The 24536-nt window shown below is 41.9% G+C and overlaps 1 protein-coding gene and 1 long non-coding RNA gene across 2 annotated transcripts in view; both read left to right on the forward strand.

Moving 5' to 3' along the window:
* Nucleotides 1-24536, forward strand: part of cap2 (cyclase associated actin cytoskeleton regulatory protein 2) — a 74323-nt gene that overhangs the window by 16393 nt on the left and 33394 nt on the right. The window contains exons 4-5 of the mRNA XM_060942098.1: nt 7407-7484; nt 17178-17321. Coding sequence (XP_060798081.1) covers nt 7407-7484; nt 17178-17321 — 222 coding nt within the window. The remainder of the gene's footprint in view (nt 1-7406; nt 7485-17177; nt 17322-24536) is intronic.
* Nucleotides 17764-18314, forward strand: LOC132900060 (uncharacterized). Its single transcript, XR_009656749.1, has 2 exons — nt 17764-17983; nt 18091-18314. It is a non-coding gene; the product is annotated as an uncharacterized LOC132900060 (long non-coding RNA).

The following is a 24536-nucleotide window of genomic DNA, read 5'->3' on the forward strand; positions in this document are numbered from 1 at the left end:
CCCCCTCAAGTTCAAGTTCAGTCACTCAAATAAATGAAATTTCTGGAGACAACACTATATTTACACTTTATTTACAATGAAAATATATACAAACTAAAAAAGCTGGTAGAAACCGTATGTAATGAATGAAATCGGAATGTAAGCTGATCTCTTACAATACACCACAGCACTTGGGAATCTGCATGGGACTGAACTGAAATTCACCGCTGCCTGTCTATAGTTGAAACGAGCTGTCAATCAAAGAAAATATCCGTCCGCTTTCACCAATCACCAGTCTCCTCGCGGAAACTGCCATGTCCCTCCCACTGTGAGGCTGGGAGTCCGGTGGGCGGGCGTTTTCGCAGTATTTGTCCAATAACCGTCTTGCATTTTGATATTGAAAGCGCATAGCTCCCAAATGCCATTGAAGTGCACTGAGGCTGGGAGTCCGGTGGGCGGGCGTTTTCGCAGTATTTGTCCAATAACCGTCTTGCATTTTGATATTGAAAGCGCATAGCTCCCAAATGCCATTGAAGTGCACTGAGGCTGCGCTGCATCGTGCTGTCACGAGGGGGAGAAACTCACGCACACATTAGGCGAACTGGGGAAAGTTATAACGGAATGATTTCGCACTGTAGTGGGTTGAGCACATATATATTTCTATGATTCTGGATCTGAAATAGCAATGTTATAAGGTCGGCTATAACATAAGCCTAGCGCAATTCATCCTACACGATGTTCATCATTTTTAGAGGAGGCTGAGCCTCCCTCGCTGTCTTAGAGCAATCGCCCGTGGTGGAGTTTGTATGTTCTCCCCGTGTCTGTGTGGGTTTCTTCCGGGTGCTCCGGTTTCCCCCACAGTTCAAAGACATGCGGTTAGGTTAACATGGGGCGGCCTTGGGCTGACATGCCCTTGAACAACTGCTTAACCCCCAGCTGCTCCCTGAATGCTGTAGCATAGCTGCCCACTGCTCTGGGTATGTTGTGTGTGCTCATTGCTCATGTGTGTGTACAGGTGTGTGTTCACTGCTTCAGATGGGTTCAATGCAGAGAGGAATTTCACTGTGCTTAAGTGTACGTGTGATTTAAATAAAGTTCTTCTTCAAAGATATCCTATGCAATTGTTTGCTTCTGATTTTGTGGCAGCAGTTTAGGGAAGAACCACATATGGGAGTGATGGTCAGGTGTCCACAAACCTTTGGCCGTATACTGTAAATTAAGAACTGTAATAGGTTCAAATCATACAACACACAGGATTCTACAGAATAGTCAAATGATCAGAATCGACACCGCCAAAATAGTTCTGTATTTTTTACCTGATGGAACATAACCCTGAAAATCTTTCCTGGGGACTCGTCACCTTTCCCACAGCTCTGCTCGATTTGTCATTAACTTTATGACTTATTAGCCATTTTTCCACTGGGCGACTTAAAGGTCATAGGCAACAGTTTTAATTTTATGCACATTTGAAACTTTATATGTTAAAAAACCCTCTGTGAATTTCTGTTCGGCTATTTTTGTGACCACTCGGCGCGTGATGTCATTTAAGCCAAACAAACCGCTTGAGTTGAGTCCACTTCCGTTTACTTACATTGCCGTTCGGCTTGAGTGCCGACGTGCGTTCAGGTATTTCCAAAGAAAAACCATGCCTTGTTGTGCAGTGAACTGTAACAACGGGACCGGTTTAGGAAGAAGTTTTTACCTTTTACCGAGAGAGGAGAAGAGGCAGAGAGAGTGGATTGGCTTTTTCCAGAAGAGGAGAAGAGGCAGAGCGAGAGAATTGGCTTTTTCCAAAAAAGGAGAAGAGGCGGTGCGAGTGGGTTGACTTTTTCCAAAAGAGGAGAAAAAGCAGAGCAAGAGGATTGGCTTTTTCCGAAAAAGAAGAGGCAGAGCGAGTGGATTGGCTTTTTCCGGAAGAGGAGACGAGGCGGAGAGAGTGGATTGTGTGCGTGAAGCTGGAGGGTTGTTTTTTTCCGGAAGAGGAGATGAGGCGGAGAGAGTGGATTGTGTGCGTGAAACAAAATCAAGCAGTCAAAGAAGAAACGGAGCAGCAATGCTCAAGCAAAAAGGAGAAGATTGGACGATTTTGCTTGCAATTGACAAGTCAAGAATCCTGAGGGATCCTGTACAATCATTGTGGAAATGAGACAAAGGGATATTTCCTCGCTTAGAGTCGGCTATAAATAGTATAATGCCGCAGATGGCAGGCTAATGTGGCCTACCGGCGCACTGTCCAGTAATCGTTCCCTATATCCACTAGGGAGGGCGGTTTAATTATTCTTCAAAAGGGCTCTTATTTAGTATTACGACGAAAGTAGGAATTTATCATAACTACCGGGATAAATCATTTGGGCGCGAGTCTTGTTGAGGTCCGGGGTCACCGTGATCAGAGTCGGCCGAGTCGCTGTCCGATTCCGAGGCCACACGGTCAAACCAGTGAACCACATTCACCGATTGCTTCACACACATATGGTTTCACCTCTTGATATTTAATTTGGAGAGTTCCTACTTCAAAATCGCTATCGCTTTCCGACATTTTACACAACCTCTCACGACCAGTCCGTACACGTGTGCTCGGTTCGCAAATAAACACAGAACTGCTCCCAGTCTGTTTGGCTTAAATGACGTCACGATGACGGTCCCCTGGCGGTGAAAGTGCGCATAAGTGAGATATAAACAAACCTTCAGAAATTGGGCAAAACAGTATATTTTAACCGTTTTATTCAATTTTAGGGTGCAAATTAGACACTAGGAAGATTGAATTCGCTTTTTGGGTCGTTCTTCTAGACAATAAAGTTGATATTCTACGTTTCACCTCCGACCGTTGCCTCTGACCTTTAAGCCCTGAAAGTGAAATACAACCCTGATTCCAAAAAAGTTGGAACAAAGTACAAATTGTAAATAAAAATGGAATGCAATGATGTGGAAGTTTCAAAATTCCATATTTTATTCAGAATAGAACATAGATGGCATATCAAATGTTTAAACTGAGAAAATGTATCATTTAAAGAGAAAAATTAGGTGATTTTTAAAAATTAGGTGATTCTTCCAGATTCTCTGAATCTTTTGATGATATTATGCACTGTAGATGATGATATGTTCAAACTCTTTGCAATTTTACACTGTCGGACTCCTTTCTGATATTGCTCCACTATTTGTCGGTGCAGAATTAGGGGGATTGGTGATCCTCTTCCCATCTTTACTTCTGAGAGCCGCTGCCACTCCAAGATGCTCTTTTTATACCCAGTCATGTTAATGACCTATTGCCAATTGACCTAATGAGTTGCAATTTGGTCCTCCAGCTGTTCCTTTTTTGTACCTTTAACTTTTCCAGCCTCTTATTGCCCCTGTCCCAACTTTTTTGAGATGTGTTGCTGTCATGAAATTTCAAATGAGCCAATATTTGGCATGAAATTTCAAAATGTCTCACTTTCGACATTTGATATGTTGTCTATGTTCTATTGTGAATACAATATCAGTTTTTGAGATTTGTAAATTATTGCATTCCGTTTTTATTTACAATTTGTACTTTGTCTCAACTTTTTTGGAATCGGGGTTGTACAAAAGCAGCAGTTTTATTGTGGTGCCTCTGTCGTTAGCATCAAACCTAGAGCTTTAAAAGAAATGTGTTACTTTATGTTCTGTTTTCAGTTGTGAAAAACATCACGATAAAATGGACCTGGTACACACAGTGAACCGTCCTATTCACAATGTTACAGTGAATTAAAGTGCATCCATAGATGTCAAACCAGGAAAGCTGTTGTCTTTATATATAGTATTACATGGATACACAAAGATATGAAGTTTTATCTTTGAGTGGTCAACATATGAATGAGTGAGTGAAGCGAACGAGTCAAAATATTTTCAACATGAGAAGATAAACTTCGTATTTTCATGCAACCACAGAATGTTCTTTATATTCTCTGGGCACATCCACAAAAAATGTGCAAGTTAATCAAAAGAATTTTAATTTTGAATCGGTTCGCCATTTTGACGCCGCGCATCAAGTCAGTGGGAAAACACTGGGAGTGATGTCATCTGAGTGAAGTATTGGGAATTATTGTACATACAGGACATGTTTTCAATTGAATAAAAACATGTATTCTATTCCTGTCTAGCGGGTTTCATTCATTTGGTTCGATAGCATGCAATATTGTTAGCATATCGCTTTTCCTATGTGTATTACGTCACTCTACCCAATGGAAAATGAGCGTGCATTATTGTTACAATATTGCATGTTGTCAAGACAACACAACGTCACACGTCGGAGATGTAAGACTTCCGCACTAGCAAGTGACTGATGGTTTGTAAACGAGCAGGTTTGCTTTGTTAAATCTGAAAGATTTTGAGAGAATTTTGGCTGCCAGGTAGTTCTGTTGTGTGTAGCTGTCGATGTTGATTTTAAAAGTAACCAAGTTAATTGCACAGGGAAATGAATACTTAAAAGTAGACGACCTTTCGATTTCATAAAATCGGTGAAATTTAGTTCCTTCTCAAATTTGGTCATTGCGGTATGTTTGTGTAATATCTTAAAAAAAAAAAAAAAACACCCCAGGCCATTCTGTGGCTGGGAAGTTATTTAATTTGAGGGGATTCCCGAGCAAATAACTTGCATGAAATCACTCGCTTCGTGCAGTCAAGCAGACAGAGGAAGTCCGTGTGTGCATGTGCAGGTAGTTACATCGTTCTGTTGCTAAATGAACAACTGATCACACTGAGGTGCCCGGTGACCGCCGATATTTATTAGTTTGGTCCTGCGTTTCCTTTTCTTCGCATCATAACATCGTCTTGTTTTCTGTTACTGTAGTTGGTCTTTCATGTTTCATTCACACTTGTGCCTTCCATTTCCCTCTCCTGTTTCAAATTTGCATCCCACAATGCTTTGTGGGAACGGGGAAAGCCCAACACATGATGCATGACGTAGTTTCTTCTTTTGTGTCATGGTGAAGCAAGAAAAAATAGTGGAGAATTTAGGGCCACATGATTTGAATTCAGTAGCTTTCGGTCTACTAAACAAAAATAATTGGGTGTTGGAACATTCTTTTTATGACCTACACTTGGAAAATCTGAAAGGCAGTCTAGCTTTAAGTATGAGTGAAAAATACTGTCGCGAGTGTGTGTGGAAGAAGTCTGGAGACCGAAATCTTAGTTTCTTGTTCATTAGCCTGTGCTAGGAGCTCTCGGTAGCACTGGCTCAACTGCACTACCGTTGGTCTTCACTAACACTACTGATGAACGCTACACTAGCTGGAAGGTAACGGGCCTGCTGCGTTAACAACACTGAGTTGTGGGTAAGCTAGAGTTGGTCTTCGAGAATGCTGATGTGAAGAGTGTGTGTATGTATAATAATAATAATAATAATATTGGCTTTTAACTGACCCAACACATCCTCTGTTCCCAAAGTTTTTAATAAGCACCAGGTCTAATAACAGATTTCTGCAGAGGCCAATCAGGACAGCGAGGTACCACAAATAATTTGTACCCACAGCAATAAGACTATACAATAACATACCAAAAACATCTGTTGCACTTTATTTTACTCATCTGTACAAATTTTCCTCATCTCATTATCTCTAGCCGCTTTATCCTTCTACAGGGTCGCAGGCAAGCTGGAGCCTATCCCAGCTGACTACGGGCGAAAGGCGGGGTACACCCTGGACAAGTCGCCAGGTCATCACAGGGCTGACACATAGACACAGACAACCATTCACACTCACATTCACACCTACGGTCAATTTAGAGTCACCAGTTAACCTAACCTGCATGTCTTTGGACTGTGGGGGAAACCGGAGCACCCGGAGGAAACCCACGCGGACACGGGGAGAACATGCAAACTCCGCACAGAAAGGCCCTCGCCGGCCCCGGGGCTCGAACCCAGGACCTTCTTGCTGTGAGGCGACAGCGCTAACCACTATGCCACCGTGCCGCCCACAAATTTTCCTTTTATGCATTTTATTTATTTTATGTAGCGCACAGTTTTTATCTTTTTGTTTTTATCTCTTATTGTTTTTATCTTACATCACACCTTTTATCACAGATTTATTTTAATGTGGTCTGTCTGTCTGTCTGTCTATATGTCTTTGGTATGTTTTGAGGAGATGTGCAATATGGACCACTTGCGTTTCCCCCTTGGGGATAATAAAGTTGACCTTGACTTGACCTTGGCTGGCTTTTTTTTTGTGGTCTATCAGATATATTCCATTCAACTACTCATCTTCGATTCGTTCAATATCATGCTAGCTGAATGGAATATATCTGATAGACCACTCAACGCCAGCCAATATTATTTAAATGTCACTCAGATCCGTGATGTATTTTGCATGAAGAATGTGTTATTTTTCTTTTTGTTATATAGACACAGTACCCAGATTTTATTAAAGCAGTTCATCGATTTCTTCACGAGTGACACAGGGATTTATATCACGGTTTTGGTTCTCCGTGTCCCGGATGTAGCTCATATGAAAAATACAAGTGATGTATTTCCCAGTAAAACACTCGTGTCCACATATATAAAGTAAAGACAACGGCTTTCCTGGTTTAGGGTTTTTTTTGTTTGTTTTTGTTTTTTTCCCCCCATTACCTGTCCTGGTGCATGATTTGCCTTTTGAAGCTCTTTTTAATATAGTTTTATAACTTGAACAAAATTCATGAAAATGAATTTGAAAGAATTTGCTGTTTTGTGTTTTCATTTGTGCTTACAAGTTTTTCCTTTTTTAATGTTTTTATCGATTGCATATGTATTCTTTGTGTGATGCCATGAATAAGAATGTAGCCACGGTTTCCTGTACTGAGAAAAGAATGGAAAACCTGCTGATTGTAAGCTACTCTAAATGAAGATAGTTACTGAATTCCAGCAATAAACATTAAAATACCTGGAATTGTTCAGGCGTTTTTGAACTTGAAATCACAAGAGACTGTGTGTTTTGTCTCTGATGGCTCCTTTGCCACAGAGGTGACATTTGCTAATTCTGCACTCAGATCAGTGCCAGATCATATTGGTTGGGAGTTTGTTTTTAAATCCCGTATCGTCATCTCCTTTTACGGTGAAACAGCCTCTGGGTTCCACCACTCCATTTTCCCAAACATGCATCTTTGGACCGCTCTCTCTCTGTGTGTGTGTGTGTGTGTGTGTGTGTGTAAAAACACTTAAGAAGACCTTTCATAAAATGTAGGTAAAGCAGCTTTGAAGTATACAGAAATGTGGTTAATGTTTTATTTAAATGAACATTGCATATTTCTGTAAGACAGGTTTTCCAAGTCTGTGTGAATCAACATTTGATTTACAGGTTTGTATTGGGTTTAACACAGCTTTGCTAAACTCAGCCTCTGCAATCGTACAGTACAAGTCCCTCACTTTGTAGTTCTTAATTTATGTCTTGTGCCACTTTCAAGTGTTTAAATGGGAGTTTTGTGCTTTTATTCGACAGGCTGAAATGGTACACAATGCCCTGCAGGTACAGAAGGCTTTCCTCAAGCTGGCCACCACACACCAGGAGCCTGCCCAGGTAAACCTACAGATAAATGACTCTGTATATACTCAGGTTGTTTTTTAAAACTTTGTTTACACGTAGCCGGGTATTTATGCAAACGGGTATCTTCTCCTCCCCGTACTAGAAAATAATTCCATTTACACAATGCTCAAAAACAGCCAGGGAAGGCTGTCAAAAACATGTCAAACAAATAGAAAGCCAACCAGAGATCTGAAAGCCAAGGAGGAGGGACCGTCAGATCACAATGCTAAAACTCCGTTTTCCCCATAACACGGAGAAAACTCCGTTTTCCACTATTTGCACGCAGGTATGAAAACGGAGTTTTGCCAAATCTCCACTTTGCCCAGAGTTTTCGAAAGCAGCCATTTTCAGTGACTGAAACCTCTGTTTACGTGTAAATGATGGGTGCAACCGCACAAATAAATATCCGTTTTTATAGATGCTGTACCTGGCTACATGTAAACGGGGTCTTAGAGTATTTTGTCACATCTGAAGCTAGACATGTGCGTAAAAAAATTAAAAGCTGACCCATTCACTGTGACTGCTATTATCATGCCCACTTGAAATGTAACGTAAGCAGTTGTGTATGTATAATATACACATTCTTCAAGCCCATACAGATACTGATCTGTACATTGAAACTTGCGCTGCCTCTGAGTGAGGTTTAGCCCTGGTTTATCCTGCTGTATAGAATTCCTCGTCATCTCCATATGGTTTTGAGCTTTTGTGGTCATCCGTGCGACACTGGTCCGTTTGTGCGCACAGGGATTACTTCCTCTGTTCAAAAGAACGCCAATGCAACACATTCCCAATGCTTCAGACGGCAGCCCTTAGGGGAAGTCTGGCAGTCAGTCTGATGTCATTGTATCGGACTTTGGTTTGTGTTGTCCGTGGGCCCAACAGGCAGTGATGTTAGCTCAGAGTATGCAGGCCATTGGATGAAAGGAGGAGCAGGAATTAAGTTACCTAATAAACAAATGGGCTGTTGGGATGTGGGTAAGCGTTAGCATCACAGCTCATAGCTGTAAGGAAATATTTTTCAGAGAGATGGGTTGTGCAGGATGTTTCGTTTCCATGTGAAACGTTGCTTGATGATGATTAAGATCAAGACCAAACATTTGTCCCAAGTGCTCATCCTTAAACTCCTCATACCTTATAAATATTGAGAATGATGCACACAGTAGGTGACAAACAAATAAATCTGTCCCCTTTCTCTGTATGACAGAATTATAGTCAAATGTAGCTCTCCATTTAGTGCAACATTTTGTCTTAGGAGTTTTCATTCTTTTCTAACTGAATACGAACATTCATTACAAATGATATTATCAGTAATGGGCGGCAGGGTGGTGTAGTGGTTAGCGCTGTTGCCTCACAACAAGAAGGTCCGGGTTCGAGCCCCGTGGCCGGCGAGGGCCTTTCTGTGCGGAGTTTGCATGTTCTCCCCGTGTCCACGTGGGTTTCCTCTGGGTGCTCCGGTTTCCCCCACAGTCCAAAGGTTAGGTTAACTGGTTAGGTTAACTTGGTTAACCTAACCTAACAGGGATTACGTCCTCTGTTCAAAAGAACGCCATGACGGCAGCCCCTAAGGGCTGCCGTCTGAAGCATTGGGAATGTGTTGCATTGGCGTTCTTTTGAACAGAGGACGTAATCCCTGTTAGGTTAGGTTAACTGGTGACTCTAAGGCCAAGTTTACATTAGACCGTATCTGTCTCGTTTTCTTCGCGGATGCACTGTCCGTTTACATTAAAACGCCTGGAAACGCCGGGAAACGGGAATCCGCCGGGGTCCACGTATTCAATCTAGATCGTGTCTGGTCCGGTGCTGTGTAAACATTGAGAATACGCGGATACGCTGTGCTGAGCTCTAGCTGGCGTCGTCATTGGACAACGTCACTGTGACATCCACCTTCCTGATTTGCTGGCGTTGGTCATGTGACGCGACTGCTGAAAAACGGCGCGGACTTCCGCCTTGTATCACCTTTCATTAAAGAGTATAAAAGTATGAAAATACTGCAAATACTGATGCAAATACTGCCCATTGTGTAGTTATGATTGTCTTTAGGCTTGCCGTCCTTCCACTTGCAAGTGGTAAGTGACGCGCATGCCCGACATGCACTGGGATCACACACACACAGCGGCTCAGTCCCGAATCACTGCTCGTGCGCTATACTCGCGCGCTCTGTGAGCTGCGCAGGGCCGGAGTGCGCACCCTCCAGAGGGCACTCGCTGTTCAGGGCGGAGTGATTTGGAGCGCAGGATGCCTGCGGAGCCGAGCGTATCCGTGTATTGGCGTTGCTATGTGCACGCGAATCGTGTATTGGCGTTGCTGTGTGCACACTAATCGTTTTAAAAACGTTAATCTGATGATCCGCTGATACGGTCTAATGTAAACCCCACCTAAATTGAGCGTAGGTGTGAATGTGAGTGTGAATGGTTGTCTGTGTCTATGTGTCAGCCCTGTGATGACCTGGCGACTTGTCCAGGGTGTACCCCGCCTTTCACCCGTAGTCAGCTGGGATAGGCTCCAGCTTGCCTGCGACCCTGTAGAACAGGATAAAGCGGCTACAGATAATGAGATGAGATGAGATTATCAGTAATAACTTGAAAAATAAAGTTTAAAAGAGATTTTCATGGATTTCAGAGCCGGTATGTCACCTTTTAATGATGGCATTCACTCAAGCTGGCATGGACTTCATAAATTTGTGTAAACCTGATGATCCTTGTTAAGTCAGACCTATCACAGTGTCATCTGAACACGTGCTTCAGGAGAAGAGATAAGATGATTAAGGGAAAACCTGACCTTTTGTACAAAGCAGTTAACATGGTTGTTAAACTTTTCACTTTATTTACTGACCTAGAAATAGTGCAGAATCTTGAATGTACAAGATATTTCCTTTCTTTGTTCAAATATCTTTTAAATTATAAAGCCGTTTCTTTCGGTGGGAAAAAAAAAATCCCAGGTTTTCAATGTGGTATCAGTACCAGTCCAAAGTTTGGACACCCCAACTCTATTCATTCATAGTTTTTTTTTTTTTTTTTTGTATTTTGACTATTTTCTACATTGTAGAACAATACTGAAGACATCAAAACTATTAAAGAACATATGGATTTATGTGGTAAAGAAAAGTGTGTTAAAGTTTCGTATTTTAGATTCTTCAAAGAAGCCACTGTTTCCTTGCATTTTCACTTTGCACACTATTGGCGTTATCTTAACCAGCTTCGTGAGGTAGTCACCTGGAATGCTTTTCAATTAACAGGTGCCTCGTCAAAAGTTAGTGAACGAGTTTCTTGCCTTCTTAATGTGTTTGAGATCAAACAGTAAATAATATAAATACAGTAAATAGCCCTATTTTACAACTGTAGTAATCCATTTTGTCAAGAACCGCTCGACTAAAGCTGGGCATACACTGTGCGATTTTTGGCCTGATTTTGACACGATTTTCACTCGTGCGACTGTTTTGGAGATCGGGCCTAGTTTTGGCTCAGTCGTGCGTCTCGGATCGTGTAGTATACATGGGGTAACGACAAGCGATTAACACCTCACGACCTCCTCCCGATCGATCGGATGAAAATCAAACGTGTTTGAAATCCTGAGCATCGCATCCGAGCATCGGATCGTATAGTGTGAGAACAGGAATCGTAAGCCGCGTGCTGTTTACCCCTGCGATTCACTCGTACAGTGTGAGCAGCAGCTGAATACCGCGATTGAAAAAATCGCACAGTGTATGCCCAGCTTAAGTAAAGAGTGACTGACTGCCCATTATTACTTTAAGACAGGCTTGTAGTACTTGAGTCTGACTCGTGCCATAATTTTAAGGACTCGTGACATGACTCGGACTTGAGCACTGATGACTTGGACTCGGATTCTTGCATTAACTGCATTCAGACTTGTAAATTGGAGATGAGGACTCTGATTTTTTTTTCTTTATTTGTTGTAACATGCCATAATAATTTGGCATAAGATATTTATAGCTACATTAATTTTTGTACTAATTTCATGCAAGAGTGTCACACCTGTGCGCCTTGGCGCGTGCATCAGTCAGACTCTCAGGCGCGCTCCGGACAGTGCGTGCACCAAGTGGACTCTCGTACGCACGTTGTAAACAACTTGCATCTGCACAGGATTAAGATGCAGTCAGCATGCCGATATTAAAAACTGTGAAAACGTACTTTTCTTTGCGAAGTATTTAGTTGCGTTGCTGACACATAACTGAGCTTTTTTTTCCTTGTTTGGTTTCCTGATTTCCTGTTTCTCATCTTTGATTCTGCCGAGTCTACGATAGCCTGTTTGTGCCTCACTCAACCTATTGCCTGTTTCACTGTTTTATGATTTTGCCTGCCATTCTGGATTGTTTACCTGTCATCACTTGTATTAATAAACACACCTTCTGCACTTACATCCGTCTCCCAACCATCTCTGACAGAATACTTCACGCTCCATGACAAAGAGAAGCACATTCACCTGTTCATACGTCATGTTCAGGAACAAACTAATGTTAATGGCGCTAAAACAGCCACCGTCAAATGGTGTGGTTGGAGTGTTGGACTTGACTCGGATCAATAGTGGACTCAACTGGAAATTTTTTTTTTTAATGACTTGGACATGACTCTGACTTGAGCACTGGGGACTCGAGACTGGACTCGGACTCGAGATTTAATGACTCGACTACAACACTGCTTTAAGACATGAAGTGTATTTTAATTCATAAAGATAAACCATTGAATTAGGTGAGTCCAAACTGTGAGTAGCTTCATCTCACACTGAAAAAGTGTGAAAAATCCAGCCTTTAATTAATCCTTACAAGGTGTGTGTGTGTGTGTGTGTGTGTGTGTGTGTGTGTGTGTGTGTACACTGTATATTTTTCAGTTTGATTTGAAAGTGTTCTGAAGTGTTGCTGTGTGTTGAGACACCCATTTGCTAAATTTGAACGTTATGGGAAAGCAAGGGTTAAATGTGGCACAGCGGGTATCGTTTCTGCCTCGCAGCTCCAGAGAGTTTTGCATCTCTCCCCTTGAGCGTGTGGGTTTCCTCCAAAAACATGCTGGTAGGTGAAGTGTCACCACTAAATTGCTCTTAGGTGTGAATTAGTTTATGAATGTGGATCCACTGCAACCCTGACCAGGATAAAGTGGTTACAAACAAGAAAAAAATGCATCAGTGGTTGGTTTTCGTCACATTCCTTTTAAGGCTTTAAATTAACATTGTCAGAATGGGTTTCCTCCGGGTGCTCCGGTTTCCCCCACAGTCCAAAGACATGCAGGTTAGGTTAACTGGTGACTCTAAATTGACCGTAGGTGTGAATGTGAGTGTGAATGGTTGTCTGTGTCTATGTGTCAGCCCTGTGATGACCTGGCCACTTGTCCAGGGTGTACCCCACCTTTCGCCCGTAGTCAGCTGGGATAGGCTCCAGCTCGCCTGCGACCCTGTAGAAGGATAAAGCGGCTAGAGATAATGAGATGAGATGAGAATTAACATTGAAAAAAAATTGCAGGTAATTTACCACTTTAGCAGGTAAGCATACATCTTAACAAAGATGTGTATTAAAGGGACTACACTATATACTAAACACCTGGGTGCGATTTGCTGGGGGGGATGGTGGGGATCATCCCCCCCTCTGGTTTTTATCTCTGCTGAAAAAAAATCCTCGGGGACAACCCCGTCAATAAAACAAACAAACCAAAAAAAAAAGCTGACATGACAGGCATGTTGTGACACAGTTTTCTATGGTCTACATTGCACTCACTTTCAAAATGACCCGAAGTGGCAGCTTTGTTCACGAACGTCCCCAGCAAATAGATACATTGTAGATAATAACAATATCTTTGCGTTCTCATAGAATGCAAAGATATTGTTATCATCTACAATGTATCTGCAGGGATGCAAACAGCGCGCCTTTTGGCGGATGCCGCCTTTTTCACGGCCGATTATTATTTTTTTTTGGGGGGGGGGGGGGGATGTTGGAATGTCTGATTATAATTTCAAAGTAAATTCTGTATTAAAATTACTAAATGAGCAAATCCGTTACAGTCTATGAAACAGGAAGTATAAGGATAAGAAAAAAACAGTTTAAATCGGAAAGCTGCGCACAATGTGAACTGTTCATTTAGTATTCATGTACTTTAGTGATTTTCGAGTCACTGTCCATTTAATCCGGAGGGAGAGAAACATCGCAGCAACGCGACAAGCAATGCGAACTTTGTTGTATTAGTGTTCGTGTATTTAGTCCGAGAGATAGGAAGATGAATTTACTATCTCTGGTTTAGTGTTCGTTTTCATTTAGTGTTATTGATTTGATATCATCGGATGTTATTGAGCTGTTAGCCTATTGTTACCTTAATCTTGTGACCTTTCATGATTTAAAAAAAAAAAACATCCCCCCTTCTGGTTTTTTGACAAATCGCACCCTGCTAAACACTACTGCTTCTGACTGTGCCATAAAAGATGAGGTGAAAAAGTGAGGAATAGATGGAGCACAGAAATCAAAAAGGGATAGAAGAAGGAAATAATGAGGAATGAGCAAAAAGTTGGTAGGTGGCTCAGGTACAGTGATCTACGGTAACAAGCGAATGTTTTATCAAGGCTATTTGTGTTAGGTGTGTGTGTGTGTGTGTGTGTGTGTGTGTTAAATAGCATCCAGTTAATTTGAAAAGTGCAGACATGGACACACACAATGTCTTTCCAGTAAGAATGCGTTTGGGGTAGTGATGTTTTGGCTTGTGACTGGCTACTAAATTTGGAAAGCAAATGGTCAGTGACTGGGGAGCTACAAAAATCATTTTAAACCCTGATTCCCACAAAACTGAATGGGGGGAAAAGATTGAATTTGATATGCCCAAAAAAGACTCTCTGGAGTGAACCATGTTCGCTGGAATACACAAAGCCTTGTGTACGTACACACACACACACACACACACACACACACACACACACTTCAAATTATGGGTAACGCTGTCAGTCTGCTGGAAAGCAGCAAGCCTCTGGCTTCTCTCTCTCTCTCTCTCTCTCTCTCTCTCTCTCTCTCTCTGTGTGTGTTTTTTGTGTATGGGGCTGAGGTTGCATTCTGTGGCTTTTTATGGTCATGTTCTATATTTGAGCCGCTGTGTGTCTGTGGCCTTGGTCAAGTGAGGGCCTGTCAGTGGATGCTGAAGAGTGTTTGTAAGGGCTGCATTTTAGCGAGCACAGCTGTTACTCTCTGTAATTCCCTCACAGACTTCCAAATGGAACTGATATGATCTCGAGCCCCCAGTCAAGGAGTTCAGGTTTAAGTTCACATCAAGGTCATTTCTGTTGTTTCCGATCCAGTTTGTAACGCGTAAAAGTGAATCTTAGGAAAAACCGTCATTCTCAGCGTTGTCATTCAAAAATCTCTGCTCGGTTTCCTCATTTCAAACTTTTGAAGAATACACAAGGAAGTGTAAGTCTCTCTTGTGTAAGTTGTCCCTATAGACATAATGTATTAGTGTTAATATAGGCCCTGTTTGCATTATTTCGAATCAGCAGATCATCAGATTAACGTTTTTAAAACGATTCGCGTACACGCACACAATTTCTGTGCCCGCAACAAAACCGTTCCCCGTGCACACAGCAACGCCAATACACGGATACGCTAATCACATGACTAATTAGACGGCATGTCACATGATCCCAGTGCATATCAGGCATGCACAAGTCACTCACCACTTGCAAGTGGAAGGATGTCGTTGTAAAAAATGAAGTATGCCAGTCTGTTATCGGCGGTACTGGTACTACAATGACGCCGTTTTTACACCGTGTATGGCCTTCGTGTTTATGCTAGAAGGATCTAACAGCGTTCGGTACACTCTTCACCTCGCAGAACGGCTGTTTTTTGCGATTACAACAAGACTATTTAGTGCTACGGTAACCAACACACTTCCTGTATTGCTCATTCACTTAATGACTTCCTCAACACACTTCCTGTATTGCTCATTCACATGACCAACGTGGCATGACCAACACCAGCGAATCAGGAAGGTGGATGTCACAGTGACATTGTCCAATGACGACGTCAGCTAGAGCTCAGCACTGCGTATCCTCGTTCCTCAATGTTTACACAGCACCGGATCAGATACGTACTGGGTTGAATACGTGGGCCCTGGCGGATTCAAACTGTTCCACCTGTGGAGTCGTTTTCTGGCGTTTTAATGTGCACGGACAGTGCATCTGCAACGAAAACGATACGGATACGGTCTAATGTAAACACCACCATAATCTCTTCAGCCAGAATTATTGTGAGAGCCATACTCGTATAGCAAATTAATCAACACCTTCTGACCAATCAGAATCGAGCATTCAAAAGCACTGGGGTATCATGTGGAATACAAAAGTTCCTGTTTAAATTATTCTTCAGGAGTAAACCGATCTTAGTCTCGAGATAGGCAGACTGTTTCTGTCCCGTTTCCCTTCTACTGAAACTGATATGAGAGGGAGTCCACACTGAGGCAGCAACAGGAACAGACTAATGAATCAGTCTATAGATTATTGCTTACTCCTTCCGGGAGTTTTTTCTCTTGGATTTGTTCTCAGAGTTACAGCTCTTTGATACTCTGAGAAGTTTTTGTCATTGGAAATTATTTGAATTGTTTATTTTTAACCATTAGCTAGATACAGAAGATTGCAGTTTAATAACAGCCTTAACGTCCATGTGGAGCATGAAAGGAGCGTCTTTATTTATAGAAATGAAAGTCATGCGCATGCTGTTAGAGGAAAAGCCCTTCTGCATGCTTTTATTCATTCCTAGCATATGCCTCCACAAAAACAACTAAACCAGTAGTTATAGTAACCTATTGTAGTATAGTATTTGTCCTTGGGAGCACCAGTGCCTTTTTTTTTTGTGCTTATTTAGGTTGCGATATATTCAGTCACATACAAACAACTGTAAAAATCCTGCTTTTGTCATTTGAAAGAAGAATTGAAATCTGACACTCAGCCCAACCAATGGGACTAAAAATGAGCTGGTTTGGTTAAAATAGAATAGAATCAGCTAATTTTTCCCTAAAAAAGACAGCATTAGGGGGGCGTCGTGGCTCGGTTGGATAAGGCACCATACCATAAATCCGGGGACCCGGGTTCGATTCCGACCCGAGGTCATTTCCCAATCCCTCCCCATCTCTCTCTCTCCCGCTCATTTCCTGTCTCTACACTGTCCTATCCAATAAAGGTGAAAAAAGCCCCCAAAAAATTTAAAAATAAAAAGACAGCATTATGAAATCAAGTGAATATCTATCTAACTGTGGAGTAAAAAAAAAAAAAGGTAGATATAGCAACAGCTCAAACACAGGCCATCATACGCAATACAGTACAAAAATATTATAAAAGAAAACAGTGTGTTCCCATTCTCTGTGTTATGCTTTGGTAGACTCTAAACATTGGGGCTGTGCAAGGCCTTACAAGGCCAGTGGGATCTCCCTATGCACAGCTGGAATGCTGGCTACGAGGAAGGAATTGCTGCTGTCTGGACGATGCACTGGAAAAGAACTACCTCTCTTAGAAGCTCATTCAAAATCTATTAGCTACATTTAATCATTATGTGTTTGCTTTGGCAAAGGAAGCATAATGTTCTTTAACAGTGTACCAAAGTGTGTCCTGTTATGGTGCATTGTTTTCTTCATCTCTTCACATGCAAGTTTTAGCAGCTCTGTGTGTGTGTGTGTGTGTGTGTGTGTGTGTGTGTGTGTGTTCTCTAATCAGATGGAGCTGGCAGACCTCCTCAGGCCCATCTCGGAGCAGATCGAGCAGATCCAGAACTTCAGAGAGAAGAACCGAGGCAGTCGTCTGTTTAATCACCTGTCTGCTGTCAGTGAGAGCATTCCTGCCCTGGGATGGGTGGCAGTGGTGAGTGTCAGTGGCAACGTGTAGCTTAAGCCACACTCTCAACCCGCCGTAAGCGTTTTGGACACGCACAGGTCGCAGGGTTTGGTAGCTCGCAGCCATGCCACAGGGTCGCGGTGAACCCGGGGGAAAGTTTGGGGGAGGAGTACAGGCAAAGTACTTGTCAAGTACAGGTGACACGCCTGACTTCCTCGAGGCGTGGGAAAAATTGCGCTGTGAGCCCGTGGAAAGTGTATGTCTGACGCACGTGATCAGTGCAAGTTCAGTGAGTGCGGAGTGCGTGTGACTTGCATTTTACCAGTTTCCTGCGCTAGGAGTTCGGGCCGCACTTGCTAAGCATGTGATTAGCACATGACAATCACTCATAACTTGCATGTGACGCAAGCCAGGAGTGGGTATAAAAGCGTGTCTGCAGCATTCTGCATCTGTCTTTCGACTGAAGCACATTGGATATTTTGTGGGAAAAATGTGAAAATTTTCAGTTTAGAAAATGGGACCCAAGAAGAAGCGAGCAAAAGTGAAGTAACGCAGCCTGAAATAGCAGAGAGGAAGGAGGAGGAAGAATTTGATGATTGTAGCAGCACTGGTAAGCCCTGCACAGACAGGGAGAAGTATGCCTTCAAGCCGGCAGAAGGCACAGCACCCCGCCAGAGGGATTTTCACAGGTAAATACTAATTAAACCTCTTGCACTATAATACACATGCTTTAAACTTTCATTTCGGTATCTATATGCTTATGAAAATCAGCATATAAATTACATGTATGTTTCAGCTAACGACGCCCAGAAGTGAAGACACTGCAATCCAATCATCACTGTCAGACCATTGTGCCATGCTCAGTGATGAGGATGAGGACAAGGACATCCTGACACCCCGTCCCACCACTCAGCAGGAGCAGGACAGCAGCTCAGAGTCAAAGTGTGTTTCAGTGCTCAAACTGTTGGGCTATTTAGTTGGGATTTTTTACAGTGTAATAAAATGTGTTATTCCCTTATACTCATGTTTTATTATTTGATGTTTACATGGTAAATTAACATATTTGCAAATGAGGTGGTGGTGGTCTTCCCTTCTATAATGCTACGCGCTACATGATCGGTTCCTTGGTTCCTCCCCCAATATACACTACCGTTCAAAAGTTTGGGGTCACCTAGACAATTTTGTGTTTTCCATGAAAAATCACACTATTTCCCACCATAAGTTGTAAAATGAATAGAAAATATAGTCAAGACATTTTTCTGGCCATTTTGAGCATTTAATCAACCCCACAAATGTGATGCTCCAGAAACTCAATCTGCTCAAAGGAAGGTCAGTTTTATAGCTTCTCTAAAGAGCTCAACTGTTTTCAGCTGTGCTAACATGATTGTACAAGGGTTTTCTAATCATCCATTAGCCTTCTGAGGCAATGAGCAAACACATTGTACCATTAGAACACTGGAGTGAGAGTTGCTGGAAATGGGCCTCTATACACCTATGGAGATATTGCACCAAAAACCAGACATTTGCAGCTAGAATAGTCATTTACCACATTAGCAATGTATAGAGTGGATTTCTGATTAGTTTAAAGTGATCTTCATTGAAAAGAACAGTGCTTTTCTTTCAAAAATAAGGACATTTCAAAGTGACCCCAAACTTTTGAACGGTAGTGTGTGTGTGTGTGTGTATATATATACCCAGAGTCTTGCCCCTCGGGTCGTGTGCACTGCATGCACACCACACACGGGTAGAAAGTGAAACGTACTTCTGTCTTGCGTGCCGCACAAATAGCAAGTGTGGATACTTGTGTAGTACTTCTGAGGCACGTCACTCCTACAGTGACCGTGCGTCACTCGTGGATCTTACTGTCATCGCAAAAAGCCCCTACTAGCCGTGCTGCTGATTTTGGTTCAGGCGTACAAAAGGAATACGGGTCCCGTACGTAGTGTATGCGTTCTTGATTTTTCGCAAGACCCGTAGAATTTGCATGTGCAGGACCAAAAGTCTCCATGGCCAGTCTGCGACATTCTACGGCGCTGAACACACGCAAGTCTCAAGCACGGTTTTGCCAAATTTTTTACCGTAGACTGCCTGTAGTAGCACGTATGGCGGGTTGTGAGTGAGCCTTTAGATTATATTCGAAAGTCTTGCTGTGAGAGAATGCTATTTAGCAAGAATCTCAGCTATTCGGTTAAAAAAAAAATCCTTGTGACTACTATACAGGAGTACGTTAGACAAGATTTGGAGTTACCCAGTTCACCCAATCATGTAGAATATTAGACTAATATTTTCCCACCTATTTTCTTTCTTATTTACTCATTTTCTGTTTCTTACTCATTAGATCAATCTATCCTATTATTTAAACACCATTTCCTCTGCAGTAGAAAATGGCAGAATTCACCTGGATGCAGATGATACAGCTTTATATTGCATGGCACCGACTTTAGTTTAAGCTTGCAAATCTCTTCAGCAGTGTTTCAATACATTGCGAGCCTCTTTTTCCAGTCTGAGATTAGTCTTAAATGCTAACAAAACTAAGGTTATGCATTTTACAAAATCTTGCTTTCTTCCCACCCCCACTTTACTAAACATCTCCACTCTGGAAGGGAAGTGTATTGAGAAAGTCTTTGCCTATAAATATCTAGGTATTTGGTTTGATGAGAAGCTCACTTTTAAAGTCCACGTTGAGAATCTGGTACGGAAACAGGTCTTGCTTTACTCTTCAAGCTAGGAAGAAACTGGTCAATGCTACCTTCCTCCCAGTACTGGATTAAGGGGACGTCATATATATGCACACTACCTCATCCACATTAAAAACACTTGACACAGTGTACCACGGTGCACTGCATTTCATTTTAAATGCCAAATCACGTATACATCACTGCCGTCTTTATGAGATGGCTGGTTTTAGCTCTCTGGCTCTGCGCAGATGGATTCACTGGCACATCTTCATTTACAAAGCAATTATTGGTAAATTGCCCAGTTACCTTATTAATCTTCTGACCTGGAAAAATAGCACATACAGTCTGCGTTCAAATGATACTCTGCTGTTTACAGTTCCATGCTCAAATACTGAGCTTGGTAAAATGGATTTCAATTATTCTGCTCCTTCATATTGGAACCTTCTCCAAAAAGACATGCAGCTTAGTGTATTTCACTAGAGCACTTTTTAAACATCTCATGATCTCTAGCCGCTTTATCCTGTTCTACAGGGTCGCAGGCAAGCTGGAGCCTATCCCAGCTGACTACGGGCGAAAGGCGGGGTACACCCTGGACAAGTCGCCAGGTCATCACAGGGCTGACACATAGACACAGACAACCATTCACACTCACATTCACACCTACGGTCAATTTAGAGTCACCAGTTAACCTAACCTGCATGTCTTTGGACTGTGGGGGAAACCGGAGCACCCGGAGGAAACCCACGCGGACACGGGGAGAACATGCAAACTCCACACAGAAAGGCCCTCGCCGGCCACGGGGCTCGAACCCAGAACCTTCTTGCTTTGAGGCAACAGCGCTAACCACTATGCCACCGTGCCGCCTGGCCTGGTGAAAAATAAATGTGCTAAGTGTACTAAAATTTAGCATATGTTTGTGTACTTGAAGCCACACTAATCATCAATATACTTCAAGTGTGTTTATGATTAGTTAACTTGAGGCATGCTATTTTGGAACAACTAATTTTGTACTAAATATATTTTAATTGTAATTAAATTGTAGAAAAGTCCACCTTGAAGTGTATTTAGTGTACTTTTATGTGCTAAAGTGGAACAACTTAAAGTATATTTTGTATACTTTAAGTATATGACTTTATATGTACTAATATATGCTTCATTAGTACTTTGTATTATAAGTACCTTAAAAATTAGTACACTTTAGAAATTACACAACTTTCACTTAGTATATTTTAGTATAATATATTTCTATAAAGTGTAATATAGTATAATTATTTTAAAGTGTGTTAAGTGTTCGCATGAAAGCGTGATGTTAGTATACTTTTATATATATTTACAAAAAGTAAAATTTGTGTAAGTACATTTTCAATATACTATTGAAAATATGAATATACTTTAAATACAATAAAGTCCATTTTTTTTCGCCAGGGTGCACTTTAAACAGCTACTAAAAAACTTGAAATCAGACTGTTGCACGTTTCCAATAATTTTTACCTATGTCCCCTCTCCCCATCAGATTTCTAATCAATTCAATGTGTTTTACTTTTTCTGTTTTTGTTTCTTGTTTGCACTGTTTACTATTTGTAGCTCCTTTTACTTCTTCTGTTTGTTTTGATGTTGTTCTGTATTGTATACTTTTTTTTTTTTTAAACAGTATGTGTTTATATTGTCTATATGTACTCCCAGGGCTCCCTTCCAAAAGAGATTTAATATCTCAATGGGATATCACCTGGTAAAATAAAGGACAAATAAATAAATATATAAAAATCCTATTACACAACAAATACTAATCTGGGAAGGAAAAGGCTGACATATGCTGACAGTTCAATACCCCCGTCTTGACCCTGGACAATTATTGCCCTGGAAATTGTTGCATCCCTAATTCACCCCTGGATTTCTCTAAAGTATTAAGCCAGCGACAACGTCACCATGCTGCTCGTGCAACGTCACAGGACAACTGCACTAGCTTCCCTCTTCTGTAGAAATGAGCTCGCAGATACCGGTTATTGAATGGCGTTATTGTGATTGACAGGGTAGACAGAAATGCCATCCTTTTCACCAACTGAGCAGACTTGGCAAGATTATCACAAATGTATGGTCCTGACTCAATAATGTAGAAGCCAGTCAAGTTTATTTGTATAGCGCTTTTAGCAATAAACATTGTCGCAAAGCAGCTTTACAGAATTTGAATGACTTAAAACATGAGCTAATTTTATCCCTAATCTATTCCCAATGAGCGAGCCTGTGGCGACGGTGGCAAGGAAAAACTCCCTCAGACGACATGAGGAAGAAACCTCGAGAGGAACCAGACTCAAAAGGGAACCCATCCTCATTTGGGCAACAACAGACAACATGACTATAACATTAACAGTTTTAACATGAAGTCAGTTTCGTTGATGTTATAAACTCTTCATTGATGGAAACTTGAGTGCAAAACTGTTCATGACAACTGCAGTCCTAAAGTTACCAAGTCAACTGTATTCCTCAGCCATAAAAGCATTACTGTAAGTGTCCAGAGCGTCCTCCAGGTGTGACTTTCAACTGTCCACATGGGGCCGTCCTCCACAGGAGCGATGCGATGAGACTCCAACCAGACACAGGGCACCAGGATGGATCGGGCAGGTCCGAGGAGCAGAAGAGGTCAGCATCTCCATCCCAGGACCGACATGTAACTCAGAGGGACAGATTTGGGGGGGGAAGAGGGAGAGAAAACCCAGGTTGTTAGGTATGCCCAATGTCACCTGAATAAGTAGGAACAGTATACATATTGCACTGAGTACAAGCAGGGACTCCGGCAACTAACTATGACAGCATAACTAAAAGGGGAGAGCCAGAAGGTAACACAGGCACAAGGGCGCCCCGGGACATAAAGCAGCCAGCTACTACACCGTCGTCAAACTCGAGTGAGCAAGCGAGTGGGGGACTGACAGCATCCATACTGTACATCCCAGTTTACCAAAACACTCTATGTCTGAGGACCCTCCAGATCTACTCCTTTACCTCATAAACTCCATTAACAAAAGGCTTGACTAAACAGATATGTTTTCAGCCTAGACTTAAACGCTGAGACTGTGTCTGATTCCTGAACACTACTTGGAAGGCTGTTCCATAACTGTGGGGCTTTGTAAGAAAAGGCTCTGCCCCCTGATGTAGCCTTCACTATACGAGGTACCAGCAGATAGCCTGCACCTTTTGATCTAAGTAGGCGTGGCGGGTCATAGAGGAGCAGAAGTTCACTCAGGTACTGTGGTGCGAGACCATTCAGTGCTTTAGAGGTCAATAGTAGTATTTTATAATCAATACGAAATTTGATTGGGAGCCAATGCAGTGTGGATAAGACAGGGGTGATGTGATCATATTTTCTAGTTCTAGTAAGGACTCTTGCTGCTGCATTTTGAACTAACTGGAGCTTGTTTATGCACTTATTGGAACATTCAGACAGTAAGGCATTACAATAATCCAACCTGGAGGTAACGAAAGCATGAACTAGTTTTTCCGCGTCATGTAGTGACATTAAATTTCTTATCCTAGCAATATTTCTGAGATGAAAGAAAGCTATCCGGGTAATCTTATCAATGTGAGTTTTGAATGAAAGACTGGGGTCAATAATCACTCCGAGGTCTTTTACTGCTGCACGTGAAGAAACAGAAAGGCCATCCAGAGTTACTGTGTAATCAGAAAACTTACTTCTAGCTGCATGTGGTCCGAGTACAAGTACTTCAGTCTTGTCAGAGTTAAGCAGAAGGAAGTTAATAAGCATCCAGTGTCTAATGTCCTTCACACATTCCTCAAATCTATTAAGCTGGTGTCTCTCATCAGGTTTTGCAGAAACATACAACTGTGTGTCATCAGCATAACAGTGGAAACTAATACAATGTTTACAAATAATATCACCCAGAGGTAACATATATAAAGAAAAAAGCAGTGGACCCAAGACAGAACCTTGTGGAACACCAAACTTTACCTCAGTATGTCTAGAAAAATCACCATTTACATCAACATACTGATAGCGATCAGTTAAATAAGACCTGAGCCAGGAGAGGGCCATTCCCTTAACTCCCACAACATTTTCTAGTCTATCCAGAAGAATGGAATGATCAGTGGTATCAAATGCTGCACTAAGGCCAAGCAACACGAGCAGCGAGACACAGCCCTGATCAGACGCCAACAGTAGGTCGTTTACTACTTTAACCAGAGCTGTCTCTGTGCTATGATGAGGTCTAAATCCTGACTGATACATTTCATGGATGTTATTCCTATGTAAATATGAGCATAACTGCTGTGCCACAGCTTTTTCAAGGATCTTGGAGATAAAGGAGAGGTTTGATATTGGCCGATAATTGGACAGCTGACAGGGATCAAGGTCAGGTTTTTTAATCAGGGGTTTGGTACATAGCCAATCGTAAGAAAAGAATTTATTATTTTTAGAAGCGGTTCAATTACTTCAGGTATTATCTGTTTGAATAGACGTGTAGGTAAGGGATCTAGTACACAAGTTGAGGCTTTTGATGCCGAGATTAATGAAAGTAATTCAGTTTCTCTAAGGGGAGTAAAATATTCTAATTGC

This window comes from Neoarius graeffei, chromosome 16 (assembly GCF_027579695.1).
Source record: "Neoarius graeffei isolate fNeoGra1 chromosome 16, fNeoGra1.pri, whole genome shotgun sequence".
In the NCBI taxonomy this organism is placed as follows: Eukaryota; Metazoa; Chordata; class Actinopteri; order Siluriformes; family Ariidae; genus Neoarius; species Neoarius graeffei.